Here is a 26,282-nt window from a genome sequence, read left to right as displayed (position 1 = left end):
ATTTCTGTCAAACAAATTTTGCAATGCTTATTGTTATGTTGTTGTGTTTATAGTGTTTGGTTGAACTAAGCTGTTTTTAAAATTTGAGTTTGCCAAGCAAAACACTTAAATAAAAGTCTGAAAGCTTACCTGTTTTGTATCTCAGAACTTTGGACAATTGACTAGCATATAGTAGTTTCATAATAAATATTTTTGAGTGAATATATGGGGATATATTAATGATATTAGTTTGTCCATCAAATGTTGTTTCAGCTACCACACAAAGATTTTAATTGGAAATTATTCGTTTTTGAAGAAATGCTCAAATTCTAATACATCTTTCTCCTGAATAGAGTATCTTCTAAAGCCTCTGATTGTTTAAGGTTGTTATTAAATATAATGCTTAATGGAAAATCTATTAAATCTTAAGACAGTGATATGTACCATGCTACATAATGTTTTTCTCAACTGATGATGATAAAAACAGTGACTCTCAGAGATGGGAGATTTTACTATCTCCTAAACCTAGCTCAGTACAGCTGATTTCCTCCTACATGTCAACTACTTGCTGATTGATTAAGATGGCCTCAGATGGAGTAACTAGAATAGGGAGACTATAATCTAGTTCTATAAGACTTTCTTTTTCCATGGGCTAGCTCAGGCATGGTCTCACATCAGTAGCAGTGGAGCAACAAAGGAGAAAGAGATGTGTATGTGTTGATTCAAGCTTCTGCTTAATGACTTCTAATATCCCATTGGCCCAAGCTAGTCACAGGGTGGATTCATCGTGAAGATTACATAAGGGTATGAATACATGTAGGAGTGAAAAACTGGAACCATTAATACAACCAACCCACCACACAAGATTACTGAACTGAATCTATTCTCACAAAGTGTATCTGGCCTTTCCACTATAACCTTCTAATTCCCTACTTGGAACTAAATCCTAAATGACAGACTACCTTAAACACACACACACACACACACACACACACACACACACACTTTGTTTTCATCATATCTTGTATTTTTTGCTAATACAATTCATTAGCTAAAATATTCATTGCTTTAGAGACTGAGCAAAAGAATAGCTGGCTTTTAAATAGAAATATCACATGGGATTGGCTTTGTGCTCAGTATACAAGACAAACATTATGCACATGGCATTTATCAAGTAAAATTTGTGTGTAGAGGTTTTATTTACAAACATACATTGCCAGAAAAGAACATATTTTAAAATAAAAATGAGCTGATCATTCAACAAACATTCTAGTTGCCTATTATAATGAAATTGTGTGTTAAGTGTCACTCTTAAAGCAATGCAAATGGCATTTGCATATTATTTTAATTGCTTTGGATTAAACATTGAAAGATGAGAGGCAAGAGAGCTTATTAAGCTGAAATGAGGGCAAGTGATAAAAAAGTGATACTATGTCAACACTACATCTGGAGGCCTGTTGCTATTTCCATTTTAAATCCTCAATTGCAATGTTTCTTAAAATTATTATCAAATGCCACAGAGTCTTTAAATACAATAAAAACAAGAAAAGGTTAATGCACAAATGGTGCTTGATATATAACAATTAGAGTTGAAAGCCACACTAAAATTTTCTCTACTTTGTTAAAATTTATTTGTTCTTAATGTACTGAACTGAGCTTTTCAAAGACATTATGTCTCATTTACTGCTCTGTCTCTAGGGCTTTGACAAATTGTGTCTTGTAACAGATACTCAATAAGTATTTGTGAGTGAATAAATGCAAGGTGTGGCAACCCTGTTACAGCTACTGTTAAGCATTTGGAGTGAGTAATTGAGTACTGCTGGTTTTGATTGGTGGCTATAAGGATATCCAAAGGCTGTCTTCTACTCTCAAACACTGTGCTCACTGGCCTTCTCCCTCCGCTTGGAAGAATCATCAGTCATTAAAGTCCTAGAGCCACCTACTTTGAAGTAGGCTTTGTTGAGTGGGACATGTGTGAGGAAACTTAATTTGCAATTCAGGGGCTCTCCTTTTGGGATGTTTGATTTGGGGCGTATATTAGAAACTACCATTTGTGCACTGTGTCCAGAGCATTGGAAAACTGATGCCACATCATTTTAAAAGTCAACAATAATGCAGATCTTATTTCTTTGCCTTGGAGAATCAGCACCACTTCCAAGCGGTCCCTGTTGCTCACCAGAGTGATTTTGTGTCTGCAAGATAGCCCTGTACTGTTAGATCATCTAAAGCAGATCCTTTACATTTGGTGAGAACAATCCCTTCATTTCAGTTATTCTGGAAAACTTTATTTTATGGAATGTTTAAATAGCTTTAAAAGACCTTCTTTTATCCTTGTAAGTACTATGTAAAAGCAGTCCTACTGAATAACTCCATTTTGCAGATGAAAGACTTGAGGTACAGAGAAGTTAAGTGACTTACCCATGGTCGACAACTAGTAAGTGGCAGAGCCAGGTCTGAAACTAGACAGCCTGGCTCCAGAGGGTTGTGTTCCCAACTACCCTGCTGTAAGCACGTAAGTGACTAAGGTTCCAGCAAGACCCCTGAAAATGAAATATTTGCATGCCACATCTGTTTCATTATTGTTGCTTTAAATGTTAATTGTGGTAATAAGAACCACAACATAAAATGTACCTCCTTAACCATTTTTAACTCTACAGTTCAGTAATGTTAGCTATGTTCACGTGGTTGTGCAATAACTCACTAGACGTTTTCCATCTCGTAAACCTGAAACCCTGCTGAGAAAACGACTCCCCATTTTCCCACCACATCTGCTTTTGAGTCCTGTCATCCCAAGCAGAGCACCCCATTCTAATGCTACTCCATCAGACTATTATCATAGGACGCAATAACAGATAAACAGAGACGAGAGAACATTGATTTATTTGCATAGATTTAGTGTATGCCCTAGATTCAAAACTTCTAAGAAATACAAATGCATAAGAAATCTGGCGGTTTGAAATAAAATGAAGTATCTCAGTGATTTATCTTCTTGTTCTTCAGTGTGATCTTGGAGTTTTACAAGTGAGGATTTTTCTGTTAGAGTCCATCAGAATGACCTATACCTGAATCATAATTTCAGGAACATTTTCTTGGTTAAAAGCCTCAAAGACAAAAAAGCTGTATTTAAGTTTCTTAGAAAATTAACTATTAGAAGTGTTAACTATTATTTAACTACTTAATTAAAATAACTGATAATAAAATAATTATTTAATTAGTTATCTTCATAAAGAGAAATTATAGTCAAATACTGATAAAAGTGCTATTATTTTATATATCTTATTTTTTATAATAATACTTCCCATTTAGTACTCTTTTGATGTTTAAAAAAGGCAATTGTGACATTCAACACAAAGTATTAGAGAATATAAATAAGTAATTATATAAAGTTTAATCATTTCAGAAAAGGCACTAATCCCTATAAATGCTTACAAAGTTATACAGTGTATGTTTGAAAACATAAATGGAAACTCTGAAAAGTATATGTATATTAATACATACTTTGAATTCACACTTTTCCTTACATTTATTGTCATTTGATTCAGAAATAACCCTGTGAAATAGTATGAAATGCACTGCCATAAATACAAAAATAGAATCAGACTCCAGTGTAGTGGTGCTGACGGTGGATATGAAGTGATGAACAGAGAATGGAAAGAAGTTCCCAGTTGAGGGTCTCCACCAACACAGGGAATTTTGGAGGAACGTGGCACATCAGGGGCCACAGTAGTTAAGTGCTGCCAAAGCCACAGATGTGAATGAGGAAGTGCTAGGAGATTTGTAGGAGTGAAAGAAGAAATAAATCCAGGTCAAAAAACACCTTTTTGCCAAACAAAATAGTTTGAATTTGATTCCACAGAGTATGCAGATGCAGGGAAGGAGATGAAGCAAAGGAGGGTGACACAGATGACACACAAATGTCACAGATGAAAATATTGTACAATAAAGTGTCAGGAGTCATTCTACTTCCAACTTTTGTATGCTATTCACTACCTTAAATTGGGTGGTGGTTCAGATGTTAAGAAAAGAAAACAAAACAGAAACAGACTCAGACACAGAGAACAAAGGGATGGTTACCAGTGGAAGGGGATGTGGGGATGGTGCGAAAGTGAAGACGAATAAGAAGTACAAACCTCCACTTACAACAAAGAAAGTCACAGGGATGTAAAAGCACAGCATAGAGGAAATACTCAATATTATTGTAATAACGTATGGTTATTAGACTTATTGTGGTTATGGCATTATAAGGAACACAAATTTTCAATCATTATGCTGTACACCTGGAACTAATATACTATTGTATGTGAACTATAATTAAGAAAATGAGAGAGGTACCTATAAAAATAGGGAGAAAAAGAGTTGAAACTTTCAAATGAGTGATTGGCAGGCCTGGCACTATTTCTAGCCTGTTTTGTGTGCTAAATAGGAATGAATGCTCATGAGATCCTGAGTGTTGTAGGGATGCGGAAGTAGTATTGTCAAACTTGAATCTTTGATATAAGATATTTCACTCAGTTAGAATTTTACTTCACTGTGTTTGCTTTCTAATTCTAAGTGTGAATGGGACAGACCGTTAAGAATAAAATAATCAATAAAAAAGGGAGTCTGAGAATTTTTCTAAGTATCCCTCAAAGTCCACAAGTCAGAGTAGAAGTAGTTAGGGATGGTAAGGTTGTACGGATAAATTTTATGTTTTTAAAAATTACTTAAAATTACTTGCTAATTAATTCTATTACTCTGTGAATTATTCTAACACCAAACAGTAAATGTTCTGAAGTGCTGGGGAAATGATGAATATCATCATATTTTGACATGTTAAGTGAAAGATGTTTACCAGTCATCAACAGGGGTACCTCAACTAGCAAATATCATTACAATCAAATAAAGTCAACAAAATAACTGTTCAATAAAATACATGTTTAAAATGTTTTCAGTATCTCATTCTTTTCAAGCAATCTCCAATTCCAGAAAATCAGGAAGATGACATTTTTAAGAGATATAAATCTTTATAGTTGCATATAAAATATTTTAAAAATATAATCTATGTTTGAATTTACTTAAATTTTTCAGGGGGAGAGAGGTTCAGTATGGCCATTTAGTTTCTTACCTTACAATATCATCCTAAAATATATTGTTTAGAAGCTACAAAAATCATTTTTAATTAACAGATATATTTAAAAATATTTTCATATCCCAATTATTCACACTTTTCCCTATAGTTCCCTGTTGTAATGTGTTTCATCAGTTCATCTAAGCCTATCATTTTTTACTCATTGGTCCATTATAAATCAAGAAACTTTTACCTTTTCTGTCTTGTGATTATTATCCTGTCTGATGGGGACAAAAATAATTGAGACAGAATAGAGGAGTAAGATGAATGGAAGACAGCAGGTACATTTGTATATTATAAAGTATTTGCAAAATAATAAGCACCACATGAATAATGCATTTGAAGAATATTGTCTGGCAAATGATATTGAGCCATATATCCAAATCACCCCTCAATTACTGAAGAATGAATTACAAGTGCCTGATACATCCAGTTTTATTAGATAGAAAATTTGCCATGTGGGGGGGGGACAAATAGATAGAATAAAAGGGCTACTTTTTGTAAATAGAGGATTAAAATCTGTCTATATATCTATATCTATCTAAACCTAATCTATATATCTGTATATCTATATATAAATAATTTCCTCACTTATTATTTTTAGGTCTAGTATTTTTTTAAGAATTGGGTTGAATTTTATGTAATGTAACAACTATTATTAGCACTAATATTATTACTATAATTTATTTTCAGTTTAAATATGGTTTCTTTCAAATATTTAATAGTTCAATAATTGAAATTAAATATAATTTAAATTTGAACCTTTAATATACCTTATTATATTAACTTTGATAATAAACTTAAGAAGTACATATTTCTGTTTACATTTTACAGACAAAGAAATACAGAAACATTACAAAATAGGCTTAAGGTTAGTAAATTGCAGAACTGGGATTTTCATTTCATTCATAGACTATTCCCTATATTTCCCATTAAATTATTTCCCTGTTTTTATTTTAAAAGCATAGGGTTGTGCTTCTGTATAGTTTACACATCTAGCAATATAAAATATTGAGACATTAAAGACAAAAATGAAGTAAAAATTAAGAAACTCCTTTGATTCAGTGCTCCTACGATTTAAGACTCATGATTTAGGAGTGTTGGGTAGACCTCAATTCATTTTACCTTTTGACTGGCTTGCTGCCTTCTGGCCATGATGTGGCTGAGCTCTTTGGGTTGCTACAGTTGGCACAGGCACAGGGAGCTGTAAGATTCTCAACTGTGCCTGCTGGGGCTGTGGCTGCTGCTGGAAGGCAGAGGGGAGCTGGACACTTTGTTGGGAATGGCTTTGCCCAGGTCCTGTCTGGGTAGAGCTTGGCTGAGACCCCATCACTTCCTGGGGCTGCAGATTACTTCTAAGTCTTTTGGGGTTAGCGATGGCAGTTTTCTGAGCAGGTAAGATCATTCTTCGATGGGTTGGACGTTGCACACTTGAACGCTGTGACACTGACTGTTGAATATGATATATAGGTTGTTGAAGTTGTGGAATCAACTGATAGAACTGCTGCGGCTGCTGCCATGGCTGCTGCTGAGGCTGCTGCTGAAGCTGCTGAGGCTGCTGAGGCTGTTGAGGCTGCTGCTGAGGCTGCTGAGGCTGTTGAGGCTGTTGAGGCTGCTGCTGAGGCTGCCGTGGCTGCAGGCGAGGCTGCTGCCGTGGCACCTGCTGAGGCTGCTGCTGAGGCCACTGCTGAGGCTGCTGCTGTACCTGCTGCCATGGCTGCTGCCCTGGCTGCTGCAGAGGCTGCCACTGAGGCTGCCACGGCTGCTGTGGCTGCTGCTGAAGCTGCTGTGGCTGCTGCTGAGGCTGCTGTGGCTGCTGATGAGGCTGCTGCTGAGGCTCCTGCCGAGGTTCCCGTGGCTGCTGCTGAGGCTGCTCCTGAAGCTGCTGTGGCTGCGGCCAAGGCTCCTGCCAAGGCTCCCGTGGCTGCTGCTGAGGCTGCTGACAAGACTGCTGCTGTTGTGTCTTCTGCTGTGGCTGTTGCTGAGACTGCTGCTGGCTGTTCAAAATGAGTGTACCTGGTGGAAGCTGGAGTAGTGTTATGGGCCTGGCTTCTGAAACATTTTTAAAAACAAGTTGAATACCTTGTGAAGGAGCCTGTGGTACAGCAGGCTGTACATTTGGTAGCTGCTGGTCTTCTGAGGATGGGATTTTGGGCTTGATTGGCACAGGAGTCCTGACCCTAGCAGTAGAGCCCTTTGTGGAACTGGAACCTCTCACCACAGTCTGGGCCACATGAACAGGGACTACCACCTTGATAAAACTGGGGCCAGCATAGGTGGCCTTGACCTGGCTGGCTGGGGTTATTTGTGCTGGGCTGGCAGTGAACAGGGTGGCTGTAGGAAATATGCTAACACGGTTCACTTCCACAGAGGATTTCTGGGGAAGACTTGGTGGCTTTGGAGCAGGGGCAGGAGATATTGATTTATGAACATTGCTTTCCTGCTGGGGACTCAAACTGTCACTACCTGAAGAACTCTTTCCTGAGCTGGAGAGAAGACTGATGGGTGGAGGGGTGTGCTGGACTCCCTCCCCAGGTACTGAAGACTGAACTGAGATGTCTAAAGGCTGTGCTGCTTCTTTCTCCGGAGAAAGCTGACTGAGAGAGCCTGAGCCACTGGAGCCTGCGGACACCTTGAAGGCACATTCGACACTTAGCGGCTCCAGTTCCTCAAACAGATTCTGTACTTCTTCCCCAGTGTCAATGACAGACTCATGCATCAAACTATAGCAATGGTTGTCTTCAAAGAAATGGCAGGGAGACATCGGTCTCTCACACCTGGCTTTTTTAGGCAAAGTTTGTCCAGAGATAAGTGGATCACCCAGGGACTGCATGAAGGTCAGCTCTGTTGTCTGGGACTGATCACCAGCTTCACATCCAAATAGAGCAATATCATCATTTACCCCATAGGCTGGCCAGTCTATTCGTGGTGAGTCATCGTATTTGACAGACCTCACCTCTCTAGCATATTTCTCTACATCCACCTCAGAAGGGACTGCCAAGTCACAGGGTCTCTGTTTCCACATATCCACACATTTTCCTGCTTTGGAAACTTTGAGGACATTTTGCTCAGCAGCTGGACTTGCCTTGCTTTTTTTATGAGGGTCCGGACTACAAGACGGCTCCTGCGGCTCATTCAGGGAGGCTCTGAAGTTCCTCTTGAAGTTCCTGTTCATGGCGGGAGTGTTCATCTTTTGCCTGTTATAGAGCAGCCTGTTTGCAGTGCAGGCTACTGATACAGAAGGGTCAAGGCACAGGGGCTCAGCTGTAGCTAAGATCAGCTGGCTCTCAAGTAACAGTTTGTCTTCCTGGGTCCATTCCTGGTTATCACTGGCTATGGACTCTACATCGCAGGCTAATGTCTGCATCGTTGGGCGTAGGAGGATGTGCCTGCTTTGGTAGCCAGGGGGCTCTGCATTACCGCCCTGCCTATAGTCCCGTACTTCTGCTATGACACACCCACTGTGAAACATGTTCAGTTCAGACTTTTCCAGGAGATCCATTAATACAGGAGGCAATTCCTCTGCATCCAGGTATTCTAGAAATGCCCTTTCTTCATAAGGCAGTCGAATGCTCTCTGAATATGGTTCACTTGGCCCCTTGAGCACCAGCGAATAGCCCTGCTTTCCTGGGTACAGGTTGACCACCAAACAGGGCAGGGGCTCCCTCTGAACAAGCTTTTCTAACAAGTTCACATTGCTTATTAATTCCTCCGTAATCTCGGGCTCTTTTCCACATTCTTCAACATATAGGTCATACAGTTTTTCATGGAGAGATTCCCCCCCACTAGATGACTGTTTACGTTTAGGGGGTCTCTGCCACGCACTTTCAATGACATATTCCGCATGATCTAAAGCTTGTTCTAAAGCTTTTTCCATTGTGGTATAAAATGGGAGCCCTAAGAGAAGAGAAAATATAAGGGCACTAATGCACGGGATGAATACTTTGTTTTAATACCAATCTATAGTTATGCAAAACACCACAACTGCACAGTCGTCTACCAATCTAACTTCAATAAGGACACCAAGAAACCGCACCACCCCCCCCCCCCCCAACGGGAAGCTACACAAAATTCTTGTGAGTTTCTGAAAATACCTTTATCTGTGCAGGGTCTGATCTCTCCGTTCGGGCTGGTCCTGCGTCCGTTGCTACTAGCTCTGCCGGAAGGCCACGTGGAATACTCAGGTCACGCAGCTTTCCGCGTGTGCGTACATTCCGCCCCCTCTGGGACTGGCTGTTGATTGGTCTGCACTTCCTGGTTCGGTGTCTGCACTTCCTATTGGCAGTTGGGCCAAGCATTCATGTGTAGTTCATGCAGTTTCAGAAGATAATGACAGAAATCACTTCTAGGGACTGGTGCAGTGTTACCCTCCTCCCCACCCGTTTTTTGTTTTGTTTTGTTTTGTTTCGTTTCGTTTTGTTTCGTTTTTGTAAAACAAAGAGCAAAGAATAGAAAAAGTACAAAATATATATATCCTATGACCGTTCCTCCTTCCCATAAAAATTTATGTATGTTCAACCGACAGCTTCGTTTGAGAATGAACTATGAGGGCGGGTAACATGATAGGAATTTAGACAGTAAAACCAGTGACAAGTGACTCGTCAAGGGGGAGGTGTTTCCTTGAGAACGCAAACAAGTAACAGATAATCACAATTTATAAATTTTGGACAGAATGATAAAGGACAGAAAGTGCTAAACAAGAGGAAATAAGAAAAACTGTTCCCAAAGGATGTGACAGTTGCAGATGAATACAGATTTATCAGACACATCAAAGGGATCAAGTCATGGCAATTCTGCAGTTAGGACAGAAATATAGATGGAACTATAGATGAGGATGTTGTCAACATCCATTTGAAATTATTTTCCAAAGAGTTCCCACCAACCATCAGGCATATTTCATAGTTATTGAAAATACAATTTACATAATATTTACATAATGGGCATTTTACAAGGCAGCCATTTTTTAACTTCATTTTTCAAATGAAGAAACTGACATTCAACCAACTTAAGTAATGGGCTCAAGGTTATAAAACAGTAAGCAGTTGAGGCAGTGGATAGAAATCTAATCTTTTACTCTAAAGCCTGATTCCACTTTTCTAAGAAAATTCCCCTAAAGAAGACGAGTACTTGGAAACATTGATAGGAATTTGGTGGCTGCTGCCCCACCGGGTATCCTCTTAGGATAATATGCAAATGTTGTGGTTTTTTAAAAATAATGTAAAGACTCATAGATGGAGAACAGATAACAGCTAGTGAGGGGGAGATCAGGGGTGGAGGGATTGAGCAATACAGATAAAGAACTCATGGACATGGACAACAGGGTGGTGATTGCAGGGAGGATGGGGTATAGGGAGACTAAATGGTAATGGAAAAATATAGTAAAGGTTATAGATTAAAACTAATAATGTAATGCTTTAAATTACTTATTTCAAAGCAAAGCTGATCACCCATGAATATATGGCCTATTGGAACCAGTCAATGTAGTTCTAGAGTTTATATGGAAATGTAAACATTCAAAAATAGTGAAAAGGTTGTTTTAAATAATAATTAATGGCAGGAGACTTGCCTTCCCACACATTGTATCATTTCAGTGTGTTACTGGCACCTAAATTTCAAGAGATATAAATTGAACAGTTTGAGATCTAAGAAATAATTCCCCAAACATACAGGAGTTTGTTATACAATAAGACTTGCATCACATGTCAGTGGAAAAAAGGTGAAGTTTTCATTCAGTGATGATGCTAACAGAAAACCTGTAGGAAAGAAGAAGCTTTTGTCTATTACCATTCTTTTTCTTTTCTTTTTTCTTTTTGACTTTATTTAGGGCACACTGGTTAACAAAATTATACAGGTTTCAGTAACATAATTCCACAACACCATTACCATTTTCCCCCTTTATACCCTCCCCCACCTCCTCCCAATCCCACCCTCAGCAATCACCACACTGTTGCCCATGTCCATAAGTTTTTTCTCTTTTTTTCCTCAATCTCTCCAGCTCCCCAACTAAATGGATCAATCATGAAACTATAAAAGTACTAGAAGAAAATATTGGAGAATTTATATAAATATATATTAAATACATACCAAATATATCTTTATATCTAATATATTACACATATTTGTATGCATTTACTTATTAAATAATATTTATATAAACATCTATGTTTTATATAAATAAAATTAAGAGATATGTTTTATATTTATAAATATATATTAAATATTAAATATATATAATTATAGAGTAGAGGTCTCTCTAAAAGACACATCTAGAAGTTATAAAATGAAACACTGATATAATTATTACAAATGAATAAAAATATCCATGGCAGGCAATCAAAATAAAATTAAATGATAAATTGGGAGACAATAGATGCATTATACTTAAAAAATAACTAATATCCTTAATATGAAAAGATCTTACAGTTCTGTCATGCTATTTAATGTTATATTTTGTGTTCACTTTTGTTGTTCCCATAAGTTAAGTTTATACTGATACCTTTCTATAATCACTTCTAGTTCTCTCTTTTTCTTATTTGGGTTTTTACTTTTATGTCAGCTTTAAATAATATTTCAATTCCTACCTATATGTAAATGAATCAAGTTAGTCTATATTTGTTTCTCCTTTCTCTTTGCCTTTTTTAGTTGTGCCACCTCTACTTCATCACAGGAAAAACTTTTGTACATTATTCCATGAACCTTAATGCTGCCTTTATGTTAGCACTAGATCTTCAAATATGTATGTTCACTACCAAAATTTCTCTAAATCTTTCTATATCTTTTCATTGTAAAAGTCTCTAGTTATAGGAAGGGTTCATATCTACAATATTTCCTGAGAGTTTTTAAAACCTTGCCAGTTATAAAATCTTGCCTCACACTCTATTCTTTTCTTTAACTTTTTGAAAATTTTGCTCTGCTGTTGCATTTACTGTTTTCTTTCCTATGTAAAAACTTGGCCATTTTCTTCTGGAGGTTCAGAGGACATTCTGTTTTTTAAAAAACATGCAATAGCTTTACTGAGATATTTTTTGTCACTTACCATTGTTTCTCAGTTTTTTTCTGGGTACATGATTGGGTCCTTTTGATATGTAACTTTAGATATTTTATTTCAACAAAGTTTTTTTCTTTTAATTTATGATCTTAACACATTTCCTCTGTTCCTTTGACTTACCTTTTTCCCCTCCTTCAGGGAAATTAGTTATAAGTATGTTGGATAATCTCTTTCTGTCTTTTCTAGTATGTTCTTTCTGAACCTTTTTCTTGTCTCTTTTCTATTCTGTCCTTTATGAACCTGTACTAACGGTGGTTATACCTATTCTCCATGGGGAACTTTTAGTATTGTATTGCTGCCATAACAAATTACCACAAACTCAGTGGCATAAAACTACACCCATTTTTTTCACAGTTCTGTTGGTCAGAACACAAGGCAGGCTCAGTTTAGGGTCTCACAACTCAAAACCCAAGGTTGGCTGGGCCCAGGCTCTTAACTGGAGCATCTATATCTATATCTATATCTATCTACATATCTGACCATATTTTTACCTACTAGATTGTCAAGGTTGAAAGCACTTCATGGCTTTTCATGTTAGCTAAGTTTGTGGGAAAACAGACACTCAAAATTATTGTCAATTGGTCCAATTTCTATGGATGGCAAAGAACCTGGTAATCGAAGATTGGCCCCCAGATTAGGGTAGGTGGGGCTCATATATGGGAATATTCCACCATTGGCGTGTATTGAAAATGTAGTCACTTTTTAATTTTTTTCTAAAAATGCAACATTTGCCCTGTTATTTTGTATGCTGCCAGCACACAACTGTTATCCATCAGTGAGAGCAGCAATAGTCATTCTGAGTAGCACTTGGTAGCATAAGAGCACTCGAGAAAAAATGAAGAGCAAGGACAAAAACTTAGAGAAATTCTAGCATGTAGCAGAAAAGGAGAGAATGAGCAGAGGCACAAAAGGAAAACCAGAAAGAGGCCCTCTAATAAAATATCAAGATGAATGGACATAAATAACACTAAATGTCATATTGTGCTCAAGACAGCTTCCTATTGAAATCCAGGAGATTATTGATAACCCTAGTAACAACATTTTCTGAGAAATATCGGTGAGAAAATTCAGACCATAGTAGAGAAAGGACAAGGATATGTTGAGAAAGCGAGGAGAGCAGTTTATGCTACCACTGAAAGATCTGTATTAGTGAAAGGATAGAGGCAAATTACGGGCAGACAGAGAGGACACACACATGTACACAAACACACAATACCTCTGTGCAAACTCTCTCAGTAATGCACTAATGGATGAGATACATTTAACAGGTGTAATGACATTATCAATACTTTATTTTGAACTTTTAGAAGAGGATGCAGGCCTTCATGAAGACTTTTATTTGACAAATCAGAAATGAATATACCCAAAGCCACAAAAATTAATGACCTATGCGTGTTATGTGCTTTATACATTACAGATACAATAAATGGTCAATAGTGACATCAAGAACTACAAAGTGGAATTATGCAGTGATACTTTGTATAATTTGGATTCCAAATAAATCCATATCAGTAAAAGAAAAGTGGAGTCCAGGAGCATTGTAATAGCTTTTGCAAATTAGTCACCAAGGTAGTCAATTATGGCTGTATTTTACAAACTAGTGAACAGAAGGGTTTTGAGAGTGGGAATGATTACAATGCTGCTGCATAAATTGTAGCTTTGAAAAAGCAGTCATGGAAAAGATGTCCAGGTAATTATTATGATATTTTCATATGTGTATGAGGATAATTTGGGAAAACCATGCATGTTAATAAGACTGAATATAATGGAGTTGAACTCCCCTATTCTGTAGGAGTTCTCCCTTTTTTCCTGCTGTTATCATAATGGACTTTTAAGGGAAAAGCAGATATTGTAACTGGAAATCATGTATAAAATAAGGCCACTTTCAATTCTTTTCAACAGTTGCTTCATTTGAGAAGAACATGAGAAATAATCTTATAGTATTGATAGGAATGTAGCTTTGACAGCTATCTGTTGCAAAGTCTCCTATGTAATTATTCTGCCACCCCTCTGGCTAAGGATAAAAGTTTTTCATATGGTCCCTTCTTCTGAAACTACTGAATTTCAAAGTGTCTGTTCCATGTACACAGCTACGGACATCCACAAATATTTAACTGTGCACTTTTATTTTTCTGAAGATTTATTTATTTATTTTTAGACAGAGAGGAAGGGAGGGAGAAAGAGAGGGAGAGAAACATCAGTATGTGGTTCCCTTTCACACACTGCCCACTGGGGATCTGGCCTGCAACCCAGGCACGTTCCCTGACTGGGAATCGAATCGGCGACCCTTTGGTTCACATGCCAGCACTCAATCCGCTGAGGCACACCAGCCCAGGATTAAGTATGCACTTTTAGAACCCCCTGGATGATTGACCCATCTACAATTAAGAAAAGAGAACAGAGCTAATAACAGACAAGGCCTGACTCATGATGTTTATTCACTTATTTTTCCTCCCACTGCTACAGGGAGGGATGCCTTCCACGTTAAGCCTCACATCCACTGCACCTCTCTCTGGCAATAATATGAAACAAGTTTAACTGACTTTCACACATATGGGACTTCCCTTCCAGAAAGGCTGTTCTAGTCCTACTGACCCTTTCTGTAAAATGAGAAGTTGAATCTGGAGAACAGAAATGGAAGAGGGCTGTATTCTAGGAGATTAAACATAAAGAATTATGTGATTTATCTCTTTTATGAGGTGCTGCTAGAAAGGAGATTAAACTTTTAAAAAGTGGTGACTGCCATGTTTAGCCAGTGGTGAAATATGATAAATAATGAAGAGTATGTGAAACATTGGGTGTAACTGAAAAGATTCAAGAGATATAGGGAGATTGACAATCTAAGGAGTAAAACCATCACTGCAGATAATATAATAATAACCATAGTAAAATGTTATGTAACAGCATTTTCATTACAAAGTATGTTTATAGCAGGATCTTCTCTTGGAAAAAATCCAACATTAAAGTCAATTGGCAGGAAAGCCTAGAAATTAGAAAACCTATTTATGGAATAAAGCGGTGAATAAGACAGAGAAGACACCATCTCCCGTGGTACTTACACTTTAAAGAAAAGAAATGAAGTCCAGAAACTATCAATTAGTGATAATGATAGGATAAATACAAAACAGTGTAGTATACTAAAAAATTATAAACATTTATTCTTACTGATTTTTGCTATTAACTTGATTTTTTAAATATTGCATTCATATAATACTTAACTTAATATTGAGTTTTTGGTACCCTCTTATTTACTTCATGATGCTTTTTTCCATTGGTGTAAGACTATAATGTTTTCAAAGAATTCTAGCCATTTTGCTTGAGGAACTAGGTGAATGGTGAGGTAGGGGAGACAAGTGGAAGAATAGATTTGAAGGTCAAAATAAAAGTTTATTCATGGGTCACATTAACTCTGAAGTCACTTTTTTTTATGAAAGAGGGGTGAGTAGAAAGCGGAAGGGTTCAATATCTTTCTTTAAAAATTTTATTTATTTATTTTTAGAGAGGGAAGGGAGGGAGAAAGAGAGAGAGAGAGAAACATCAATGTGCGGTTGCTGGAGGCCATGGCCTGCAACCCAGGCATGTACCCTGACTGGGAATCGAACCTGGGACACTTTGGTTCACAGCCTGCGCTCAATCCACTGAGCTATGCCAGCCAGGGCTTCTGAAGTCACTTTTTAATATTTCAAATAGGTGTGATAAATAAACAAGTGGGTATAGAAATCTCAACTTCAGAGAGGCTTTAGAGCTAGAGATAGAAACACAGGAGACTCAACATAGAGATGATATTTAAAATGAGTGAGAGGGTTAAATGAGATTACAGAGAGGGAGATTAAATGAGATAATGCCTATAAGGTTTTTGAAAATAATAGATTTATTGACATGATTTACATATATAATCCACTCATATAAAGGATACAATTTAATATTTTTAAATTGTGATAAAGTATACATAGCATAAAATTTACTGTTTTAACCACTTTTAATTGTACAATTTAGTGGCATTAAGTACATTCACAGTGCTGTGCAAGCATCACCACCATATATATCCAGAAATTTTTCATCATCCCAAACAGAAACTCTGTACCCATTAAACCCTAACTCCCCACTCCTTCCTCTTCTGCAGTTCATGATAATTGCCAATTTACTTTTAGAATAAACTTGCTTATTCTAGGTACATAATTTAAGTGGATCCATACAATATTTGTCCTTTTGTGTCTGACTTACTTCACTTAGCATAGTGTTCTCAAGCTTTATCCATGTTCTAGCATGTGTCAGAGTTTATTCCTTTTAAAGGCCAAATAATAGCCCATTGTTTGTGTATGCAATACCACATTTTGTTTATCCTTTTAGCTTTTGATGGCCATTTGAGTTGTTTGCACCTTTTGGCTCTTGTAAGTAATATTACTGTGAACATTTGTATAAAAGTATCTGTTTAAGCCCTTGCTTTCCATTCTTTTACCTATGTACCTAGTAGTAGAATTCCTAGACCATGTAGTAATTTTATGTTTAAATTTTGAGGACCCACCAGCCTGTTTTCTCACAGCAGCTGGCTGGAGCATGTAACATGCCTACCAGCAATGTACAAAGGTTCCAGTTTCACCACATCCTTGCAAAATCTGTTGTTGCCCATTTTTATTAACAGCCATGCTAGTGGACTTGAAGTGTTACTGTACAAAGCTTTTGTCACAGTATTCTTCCCCCCAGCATTTCATCTCAATAGAATGTAAGCTCCATGTAGGCAAGTACTTTGCTTATTCACTACTTCATCCCCAGCTGGGTCAGGCCCATAGTCTTTGCTCAATAAATATGTACTGAGAGAGTGAATGAGCTGTACATGCTCAATAAGTGATAGTTAACTCACTCCTTTAATAAATAATAGTTATATATTCATTCCTGTATTACATTAAGCATACCCTGCTGGCCTTAATGATTTTTTTTGTAATGAAATGGAATGCCTTTGCTCTCAGAAGTTTCAGAGGCAATATGCTGAATCTGCATATAGTGAAACTATCTCAAACCATAACAGGGAAAAAGGAAGTGAAAGTATTGAAAAATATGAAATTAGAAAGTTCTGGGTAAAGCAAGCAAGATGTCACATGTTACCTTCCAATTAGAGCGCTAAGCTGGTGCTATGAACATGTGGAGAGGTGACTGCAGTCTCTTCCTCAGGGAACAATTTTGGCTTTTATTTCCATCCCCCCAAACCTTTCTTGGGTGAGTAATAGTTTTTCCAGAAACAGACACCGTTCTGTGTTTTCTGTCTGCAGAAATTGGGTTACTTTCTAGATCTGCTATGTTCAAAGAGGTTACTGTTTACATGAAACTCTGGTTGTGAATGTTAACATCATATCTTTAAAATTATACCAGTTACCAGGGTTTGGAAATATTTCCATCTGTCAGTTTTATGGAATAGGTTAAGTTTTTGTCTTCTACATGTAATTAAGAACATGATATGAATATGAATATGATAAAGTTATTTACTATCTTCAGAGTTAATTTTATCTATTCCTTATACATCTTAAGTGGAAAGCAAAGCTATTACCAAGAAATACTGACTTGCAAAGTACCACTGAACAAAACATAGGCCATTGTGACATTTAAAAAATATTTAGAGAAGTGTTAGTAGGAAATGAAACACCGATTATGTGCATTGTTCCCTAATATTGCCCAGATTTGGTTTACATGCAGCAGGAGAAAGGGCATGGTTTTTTTTTTTTATTTTTCAAAGAAATGAATCTGACTCTAAAAAAGTCTATTTGTGAATTGGTTATAATTTCAGTGAACTCTGGTAGTTCTCTGCCTTCTTTAGAGATCATACCCTTTTTCTCTTTCTGTGTTGGAAGTTTCCCTGGAATTTTCATTTGTAAATGAGAGGGTGGGGGGTAGGATTAGTTGAGCATCTGAATCCTAGCCCACCTCTTCTCCACCCCACCTCCAGGAGCAAGATATAACAGTACCAGAACTATCACAATCACTTTAGAAAAAGCTGCCTGTGTGATACTTGGAGAGAAAAAAAGTGTTTTGCAGCTTACCCTCATGTGGCCCAGTCATTTGTCCTCCTTTCCCTTATCTTTCAAATGAAGAAGGTCATCTACCATTTGAAGAGGATCTATTGTGTGCAGGATGGGAGGCAGATGTAATCAGGGGATTACAGGTGGCTGGCTGTTCAGGGCCAGAGAATCTTTAGTGCTGTGTTGTATTTTTTTTTTTTTTTGCCTGGCCCAGAAGACACATCTGCTATCAGGAACTGTGTGTTGTGTCAAAGAAGCATCCAACAAAAGGGGGTGAAAATTACTCTGGTGGGTGTAGGTGAGAGCTGTTTAGAGGGATTAGCAAAAGGAGATATATATTTATTCAGAACTGTATAGCCATTAGCTCATAGTCAGCTCATTCATTGAGCCAACGTCTATTCTGAGTGGCTGCTATATGACTGGCACCATTCTAGGCACTTGTGAAAATCATTAGATCTTTTAAATCAATAGTCTCAAAAGGCCATCACAGTGAACAAATTCTTGTAACAGGTTATTGTCCATGCACCAGCAGAAACTGGAGTGTTCCTAAGGAGATAAAGAATTTAAAACGTTTTAATATATTTAAGTATATTTTATTGATTATGCTCTTACAGTTGTCCTATTTTTTCTCCCCTCCATTTGCACCCGCCTCCCACCAGCATCCCCCGCCTTAGTTCATGGATTGTACATATAAGTTCTTTGGCTTCTCCATTTCCTATACTTTTCTTAACCTTCCCCTGTCTATTTTATACCTACCATGTATGCTTCTTATTCCCTGTACCTTTCCCCCCATTCTTTCCCTCCCCCTCCCCGCTGATAACCCTGCACATGATCTCCATTTCTATGATTCTGTTCCAGTTCTAGTTGCTTGCTTAGTTTGTTTTTGTTCTTCCTTTAGAAGCCCTGATTCATCAAAAACCTAAATGTAGAATAAACATATGACCCAACATTTCCATCCCTAGTAATATACCAAAACTATTGAAATTAGGTATGCAAACAAATACTTGTATGTGAATATTTGTGGCAGCATTATTCTCAATAGCCAACATATGGAAACAAACCTAAATACCTATCAGTTTATATATGAATCAAATAAATGTGGCTTATCCCTACAACAGGCTGTTATGCAGCCAAGAAGAGGAATGATGCCTACTGCAACATGGGCAAACCTTGAACAGATGATGCTAAGTAGAAGGAGCCAGCGACAGCCGTTCACATGTTGTACGATTCCTGTTATATGAAATATTCTGAATAAGCAAACCCATGAAGACAGAAGCAGATTGGTGGTTGTTCAGCGCTGTAGGAATGGGAAAATAGGGATTGATTGCTAATGGGTATGAGTTTCCTTTTGGCGTGATGAAAATAGCTTAGAAGTAGATACAGGTGACGGTTGTGTAACATTATGAATGTACCAGCTGACACTTATATTGTACACTTCCAAATAGTTAATGGTTAATTTTATGTTGCATGAATTTTACCTCAGTTAAAAAAATATGCCTCTCAATTCATGAATCAGGACCACCATGACAGTGCCTTCTGTTTTCTGGGCTTGCACAGCATATGAGACTGTGACAGTTATTTTGTCACAGCACCTAGACTTCATCAGCAAGCCTCAGGTCTTTGCCCTGTGAGGAGCAAAACAAGAAATAGCCTCAGAATGCATATAAGAAACTTTTTTTGGTCCAGAAGGATTCTGGGATTCTGGACTTCAGTGACATCCCAAGGAGCTTATTTCCAGTTCTAACTCCTTGTTGTTTTGTTCCTGTGATTCCCTTCTTCCCATTGTAGACTGGGGTCCTGTTTTTAGAATATTAATGAGGAAGTGCTAACCTTGGGCTTTTTCATTACAGGACACTGGGGCAGGGAGTGGATACACCCCGTGCCATTTTGGGTCAGAAGGTGACACTTCCGCCCTGCTTCTGCCACAGTCCCCCCAGTGGGACAAGCATTCTCCTGCTCTCTGCCAGTCTCAGTTCTTCCTCCCGATAGACGAGGGACAGGCCTTCCAGTGTGTGAAGGGTCTGCAGTTGCCAAGGTCAGAGGGTCCTGTGCTCGCTGCCCCGGTCCTCAGGGTTGTAAACACAGAGCTCTCCTTTGAGGGGGCTTCCTTGGGAACTGAGGCCAGCTCTGCTGGCCAGGGGAAGCAGCTGCTTGCTTGTGTGGGATGGGGGCTTTCTGTCAGTTGGCGTGTGCGGGTAACATCGGGAACACCGGGCATGCAGTAAGAACCCTTTACTGAACCCCAGGAACATACTGAATCATAAAAAGGTACATCCTCTTTAAAACCGTTTTTCTTTTTCCTTGTCCTAAAACATTGAATGGAAAGGTAGCCTGCAATTCTAAATAAGAATACTAAAAATAAAAGGTTTCAGTTCCATAGGGGAAAAAATATGCCTCTCAATTCAAATAGTATACAGCTAACTCACTTATTTTACATATTATGAAAATACATATTAGCAGAGGAGACAGCAACATAAGTGGAGATAAGTAATTGCAAATTGTGATTATTATGTAGAAAATAAACAAAGGAGTAAGAGGTCTAAAGTTTGATGAGGTTCAACTACAGGCTTCCCTGAAGAAATGATTTGTATTTTATGTGAGCTTAAGCCCACATCTTGGGCCTCAATCTTCCTTCAAAGACATGTTTCTTACCTCCTTCCTCTTTCTGTCTTTTCTTCTGCCTCAAGAGGAGGTCTGGAAGGACACCTTGGATTCCACAGTGGTAAAGAGTGAAAATGCACATGCCCAGAGAAATATTGGAAAGAACTTCACGCATGAGACCTCCTCAACATTATTCTTCCTCAATGTTACAGGAATATCAGGCTAAAAAATAGTAAAATTATGTGAGTCAGCTTCCATCAGAAAAAAGTGGAAATAATTATTTTGAATGTATAGCTAGCAGAAGGTCATAGATGAAGTGCAATTTACCAGTTAAATTTTGTTAAAGTGTTTTCAACGAGAAGGCAAGAAAATGACATTTTTAGGTCTTATCATTTGCTCAGTGGTCTCACTCTAATCTTCTCACAGGTTGACTTCAGCCTCAGCTAAATCACCAGGTGCTGCAGAGTTCTTTTGAAAAGAAAACCCAATCCAAACAAATTTCACATTTAGTGCCAGTAGCTATAAGCATAGTGTGTGTAAGAAAGATAACATGAATCTCTTTCAGGGCATGTGGCTCTGAGATGTCCCTGGAGTGGATGAGCTCCCCACATTTTGTTGGTGAATCCTATAGAGGAGCCATAGTTCCAGCAATCTTTGAAACCAGACATGGTTTTCAGTGTTAGAAGTACTGAGTTTTCCCAGTGACTGACAATCTCCATCTATAAAGCCACCAGATGGAATCTGCAAAGAATATGTGTAGTAGACTCCCATCAACATTGGCAAACAAGAAAAGTCACCATCAGCAGGCCAGAAATGGTGAGGTGCACCCAAAAGCAAGAAAGCAATGGTTTTGAATGGGCAAAAGTTGAGGAAACCCAAAATATGTGTCTGAGAAGTAAAGACAGGATCCACTGAAACTCTAAAAGTAGGGTGAAAATATAGCAAGAACTGGACAGAGCACTCAATGCAGCAAAGTATTTAATAATTTAATTAGAAAATAGCGGCCCTAGAATTGAATTAGAAAGGCAGCATTAGCCTGAGGCTACTATTCTCAAGATACATTCCAAAGAAAGGGGTTCACCATGAGGTAGGAGAGAGTTCCGGGGGAAGGTACAAAGATCTGAGACACAAATGCAGCCAAAGGAAAGGAATAAAGCAGCTCTGCCAGGAGGGAGAAACACTAAAGGATACCACTGCCAGGGAGAGACCCTTCTTATTTCAGCAACTGGGAACTCCAGCTTGCCCACCTGCTCCACATCCAGCGCCATAAAGAAGAGAAGCTTCCCAGCAGATGGGCTGCTCCCGGTTATAGGAGCCCTGCAGTTAACTTTGCCATTCAAGGGGAGAAAAGCCCACTCAGCTGCCAAACAAACAACTGAGTTTCTCATTCAGAGACATAAGTGGACAACAAAAGATCATCAGATATTTGAGGAAAAGCAACTAAATGAAAGGGAAGACCCATAGAAACAAACAAGTGAATGTACAAACTGACCCCAGAAGAAGCAGAGAAAATGGAAGGACATAGAACTTAAAAATAATGAGTCTAAATTATATTTTCACTGGGGAGAGTACAAAGACAAGTCAATAAAAATTTGTTAGAAAAAGAAAGAAAAATAGCATATAGCAGAGGGACCACTATGTGTGGCTTCATGTATCCCCATAAAGACTGAGGGAAAAATTTCAACATAGGGAACACTGGAAGGCGTGAAGATCAGAAATTAATGATCAAAGTATCTTTATGGCTTTACCCACTGTAATATGTTCCCTCCACAATCTAACCCTGACATTTTTGGTCCTCAGCACTATTTTTGCAAGTAATGATTCAACATCATGATCACATGTATCGAGAATGAACGGCCTTTCAGACCAGCTGGGTCCTGCTCAGGTCCATAGTACCTCCCCTTTCCAATCCCCATCCTTCTGTGCCCAAGCATTTGTGGTACTTCAAAACTATTCTCTTCTTTTATTTTTACAAAACAATTATGCACAAAAGAATGTGACCTGGAAAATGACCAGTGAGTGTAAGAGTAAACCATTTAAAACATAGAAACATAGAACAGCTTAATCCTTTATTTTTTTATTGTTGTTCAGTTACAGTTGTCTGCCTTTTCCCCCCACTGCTTCCCCCGACCCCAACCAAGTCCCCCTCCCTCCCTTGTTTCCACCCTCCCCCTTGGTTTTGTTCGCGTGTCCTTTATAGTAGTTCCTGAAAACCCTTCCCCCCATTATTCTCTCCCACCTCCCCTCTGGTTACTGTCAGATTGTTTTTACTTTTAGTGTCTCTGGTTGTATTGTGCTTGCTTTTTTCTTTTATTGATTATGTTCCCGTTAAAGGTGAGATCGTATGATATTTAAAAACATTGATCCAATATCCCTGACTGTCTTTCTGAGTGGGAAAAGATTTCCAAACATGATAGAAATGTTATTATTTCTCCTAGGGACCTGAGAATTAATATCATATACAGGTCAACTCTTTAGTGACACCGTAGAGGATATATTTAACAGTTGTGTTATTGGGATTCTGTCACAGTAAGAGAGAGACACTGACTATTATGCATGATCATTTCTAGGAGGTGTGATTACAGAATAAGTACAACTGTGCTACCCTTAGGTATGGTGTAACATGGTTTTAATACTCTGTTAGCTAATAACGTAATACATAAAATTTCCCTCCTCACACATATTTTTCTTTCTTACCTCCTGTCTGCACTACCCAAATTTCTGCAGCTCAATCTGTAGTTATATAGCATTGTCATTCTTTACTTAAAAAAAAATCTCTGGTAGTTCCCATGCATGCCAATTCAGAATCTTTCCCTGTTTCAAAGTAGCACACTGCTAAGAAACCCGTGGAGTGTTTCAATGCACTGTTCCGACTTCCAGACGTTGTATTTACATAATGAGTTTAATTTTATTTTTCTGCTATATATTTGCTTCTTGATTATGTCCAAAAATTTGTTAGTTCCCAATATTTGCACTGGATTTAAAGTTAGACTTTTTTCTTCCTAACAACACTGGACCCTAAGCCAGTCCTTTTAGGAGCCCGTCTTATAAGCATATATATGTCAAAAGTACGTAGTGGAAAGAGCTGAAGAAGCATGATATACCTTTAATACCTGGTACTTCTCCTGTGTAGTGTTTATTGGATTTTATAGGTGTTTAAGGACCGAATTTTCAAAGAAATCCAAGTTGGAACATATTCTGCCTTTCTCCAGAAGGCCAGAGGCACATATTTCAGAATGTAAAATTATATAAAATTAGAGTTTAAGAGTGGGTAATTTTCTTTTGTTTGAAACACAGGCACACACACACAGTAACCCAGCACTAGGTACCTCCAGTTGCACATAGAAGAGACTAATGAATGAGAATTTAGGAGATGTGAGTTCTAATCCCATTTCTGCCACTAATTAGATGGGAGAACTTGGATAAACCATGGACTTCTTCAGGCATTGGGTCCCTTTAATATAACCTCAGGAGGTTGAAAGAAGTAACTCCGTCTGAACTGTTTGTACAATACATTGCATACTGCAGGGTCACCCTTGCCAGAGAATATTCAGTCTTTTGTAAAAAAAATCCATGTTAACATTTCCTGGCCAGAATGAATAATTGAGCATTGACTCTCAATTATGAACTGTTTTCTGCACATACATGTATATCCTACCTTTGCAGCCATTTTATGAACTCTGTAAGTCATGATTTAACTGGTTGCCTAGATTGCAGCTCCTCTATTCCACACAAGAGAAGCCAAATCAATATTCACTGATGATTGCCACGGAAGTCCTGCAGGAACATTCTTCTTAGCCCAGTTACCTCATTCCACAGTATTGCCCTGGCAGCCGAGAACCGCAGTGCCCTAGCTGCTGGGCTTCAAATTTGATGATAGCAGAGGGTACTCTCTACTTTGAGAGTGCAAAATTCCCCTCTGGGGTGGGGGATCCTATGTTTGTTAATGTTTTATGAGTTGCATGCCTCCTGTTAGCTCTTCTCAGTAAATAGGACTATAGTGTTCATTGGCGGCTGCTTTATTTTTAGCTTGTAAAATCACCTCCTGATGAACAGAAACAGTAAACATGTATTAAAACATTGAAATTAACTTGAAAATCGTTCTATCCCCGGGAGTCTGGAATTCCAGACATTACCTGACAGTTGTAAATCAGCCGTCACCTCGCAGGGTTGGGGAATCAGAGGCAGGGAAGTAAGAATACCTAAGTGTGCTCATCCGGTGCCACTTTCTGAAACATAGCGGTCAGTGGCATTTATGGAACAGCAGGAGGATGGGTGGTGTGATCATTCCATCTTTCATCAACCTGACTCATCCTTCTCCAGCCCAGTCAGATATCCCAGGTGGAAAATATAAGGACTTCTCTGAATTTTTATACTTCACACTAATGAAACAACAAAGAACTGAAGGCATCATCATGGTGATACTATGTATCTAACCTGCCTCATCAACAAATACTATTGTGTATTTGTAGTTTCCATTTGCAAAATGGAAATAATAAAGAAAGTAGGGGAAAAGGGACGCAGTACTGATAAGATCTAACATGTCCTGCATGCTGAGCAGAAGGCTGGTCCTGTTCTGACCTCTCTATCTGTTCAAACACATTTGATCCCTATGGGGTCTTTAGTTTTATTTTCTCCTTGTACAAATAAAGGAAACAGAGGCTAAGGAGTCAAGTAACTTCTTCATTTTAAAAGTAATGAGTGATTCAGCTGGAATCTGAACCTCTGCAGTTGGGCTTGGGAAATCTTGCTCTTAACTCTGCCTGAGTAATAATAATAATAAAAAAAAGCCTGGTATTAGATACAAGGAGGCGTGGTGAAACCCACAAACACCAGTAATCGGCAGCGTGAGTAGATAGAAAACCTAAGACCCATGAATTTGAAAGATTAATGTGCAATGTTGAAAATTGGGATTCACTGATTTATGTCTTAGAAATGCCTGTACTTGAAGAAATCTAAAGTCTTGTACAAATATCAGTATTATTCCAAAACCTGCATATTTTCTTAAGACACATGTGGAGTGTGTCCCAAGGTAGTTAATAGCTCAACTTCTATCATTGTTTTTCTGAAAAAAAAAATTATCTTAAAATGAGCCTGGGAAGAGCATGCCCTGGTCTGTACTGGAGTAGAATTAATCAATAATGCATGAGCAATATTGCTGGCAAATCCAAGGAGGATCTTTTTCCCCAGTTGGGTGTGAAGCTCAGGCTAAAATTTAACACACTTTCTTTTCTCTCAAAGCTATTTCTTTTCAAGTATTTTCCATGCTGAAAGATTGACTCTACCTTTCATATACTCATCTGAGGAGAATTCTTCATCGTGTGTGGCTGTCTCTTTCCTTTTCTCCCTCACCGTCACACTGATTCTGTATCTCCAATATACTTTTAATGCGATCCCCCCCTCTGTCTCAATGGGCACCGCCTTTGTGGGAGCTGGTATCTTTTTGCTGAATGTATGCAGGTGCTCTTGAATTTGTTTCACTGCACTTAGTCCTCCTTCCAGTCCAATCCATTTTTCTCACTCTAGTCAGAAAAAA

General features: G+C 38.2%; 2 protein-coding genes across 2 annotated transcripts in view; one reads left to right on the top strand and one right to left on the bottom strand.

Moving 5' to 3' along the window:
* Positions 1-26,282, top strand: part of IL1RAPL1 (interleukin 1 receptor accessory protein like 1) — a 582,852-nt gene that overhangs the window by 55,336 nt on the left and 501,234 nt on the right. The window lies entirely within an intron of this gene.
* Positions 6,198-8,963, bottom strand: LOC123829883 (transcription factor SPT20 homolog). Its single transcript, XM_045855828.1, has 2 exons — positions 7,031-8,963; positions 6,198-6,811 (listed from the first exon to the last, which is right to left on the bottom strand). The coding sequence occupies exons 1-2, from the start codon at positions 8,961-8,963 to the stop codon at positions 6,198-6,200; spliced, it is 2,547 nt and encodes an 848-aa protein (XP_045711784.1).

The sequence above is a fragment of the Phyllostomus hastatus genome, unplaced genomic scaffold (assembly GCF_019186645.2).
Source record: "Phyllostomus hastatus isolate PE091 unplaced genomic scaffold, TTU_PhHast_1.1 phas_scaffold_12, whole genome shotgun sequence".
In the NCBI taxonomy this organism is placed as follows: Eukaryota; Metazoa; Chordata; class Mammalia; order Chiroptera; family Phyllostomidae; genus Phyllostomus; species Phyllostomus hastatus.
The sequence above is the reverse complement of the archived record's forward strand: the minus strand, read 5'-3'. Positions and strand labels throughout refer to the sequence as shown.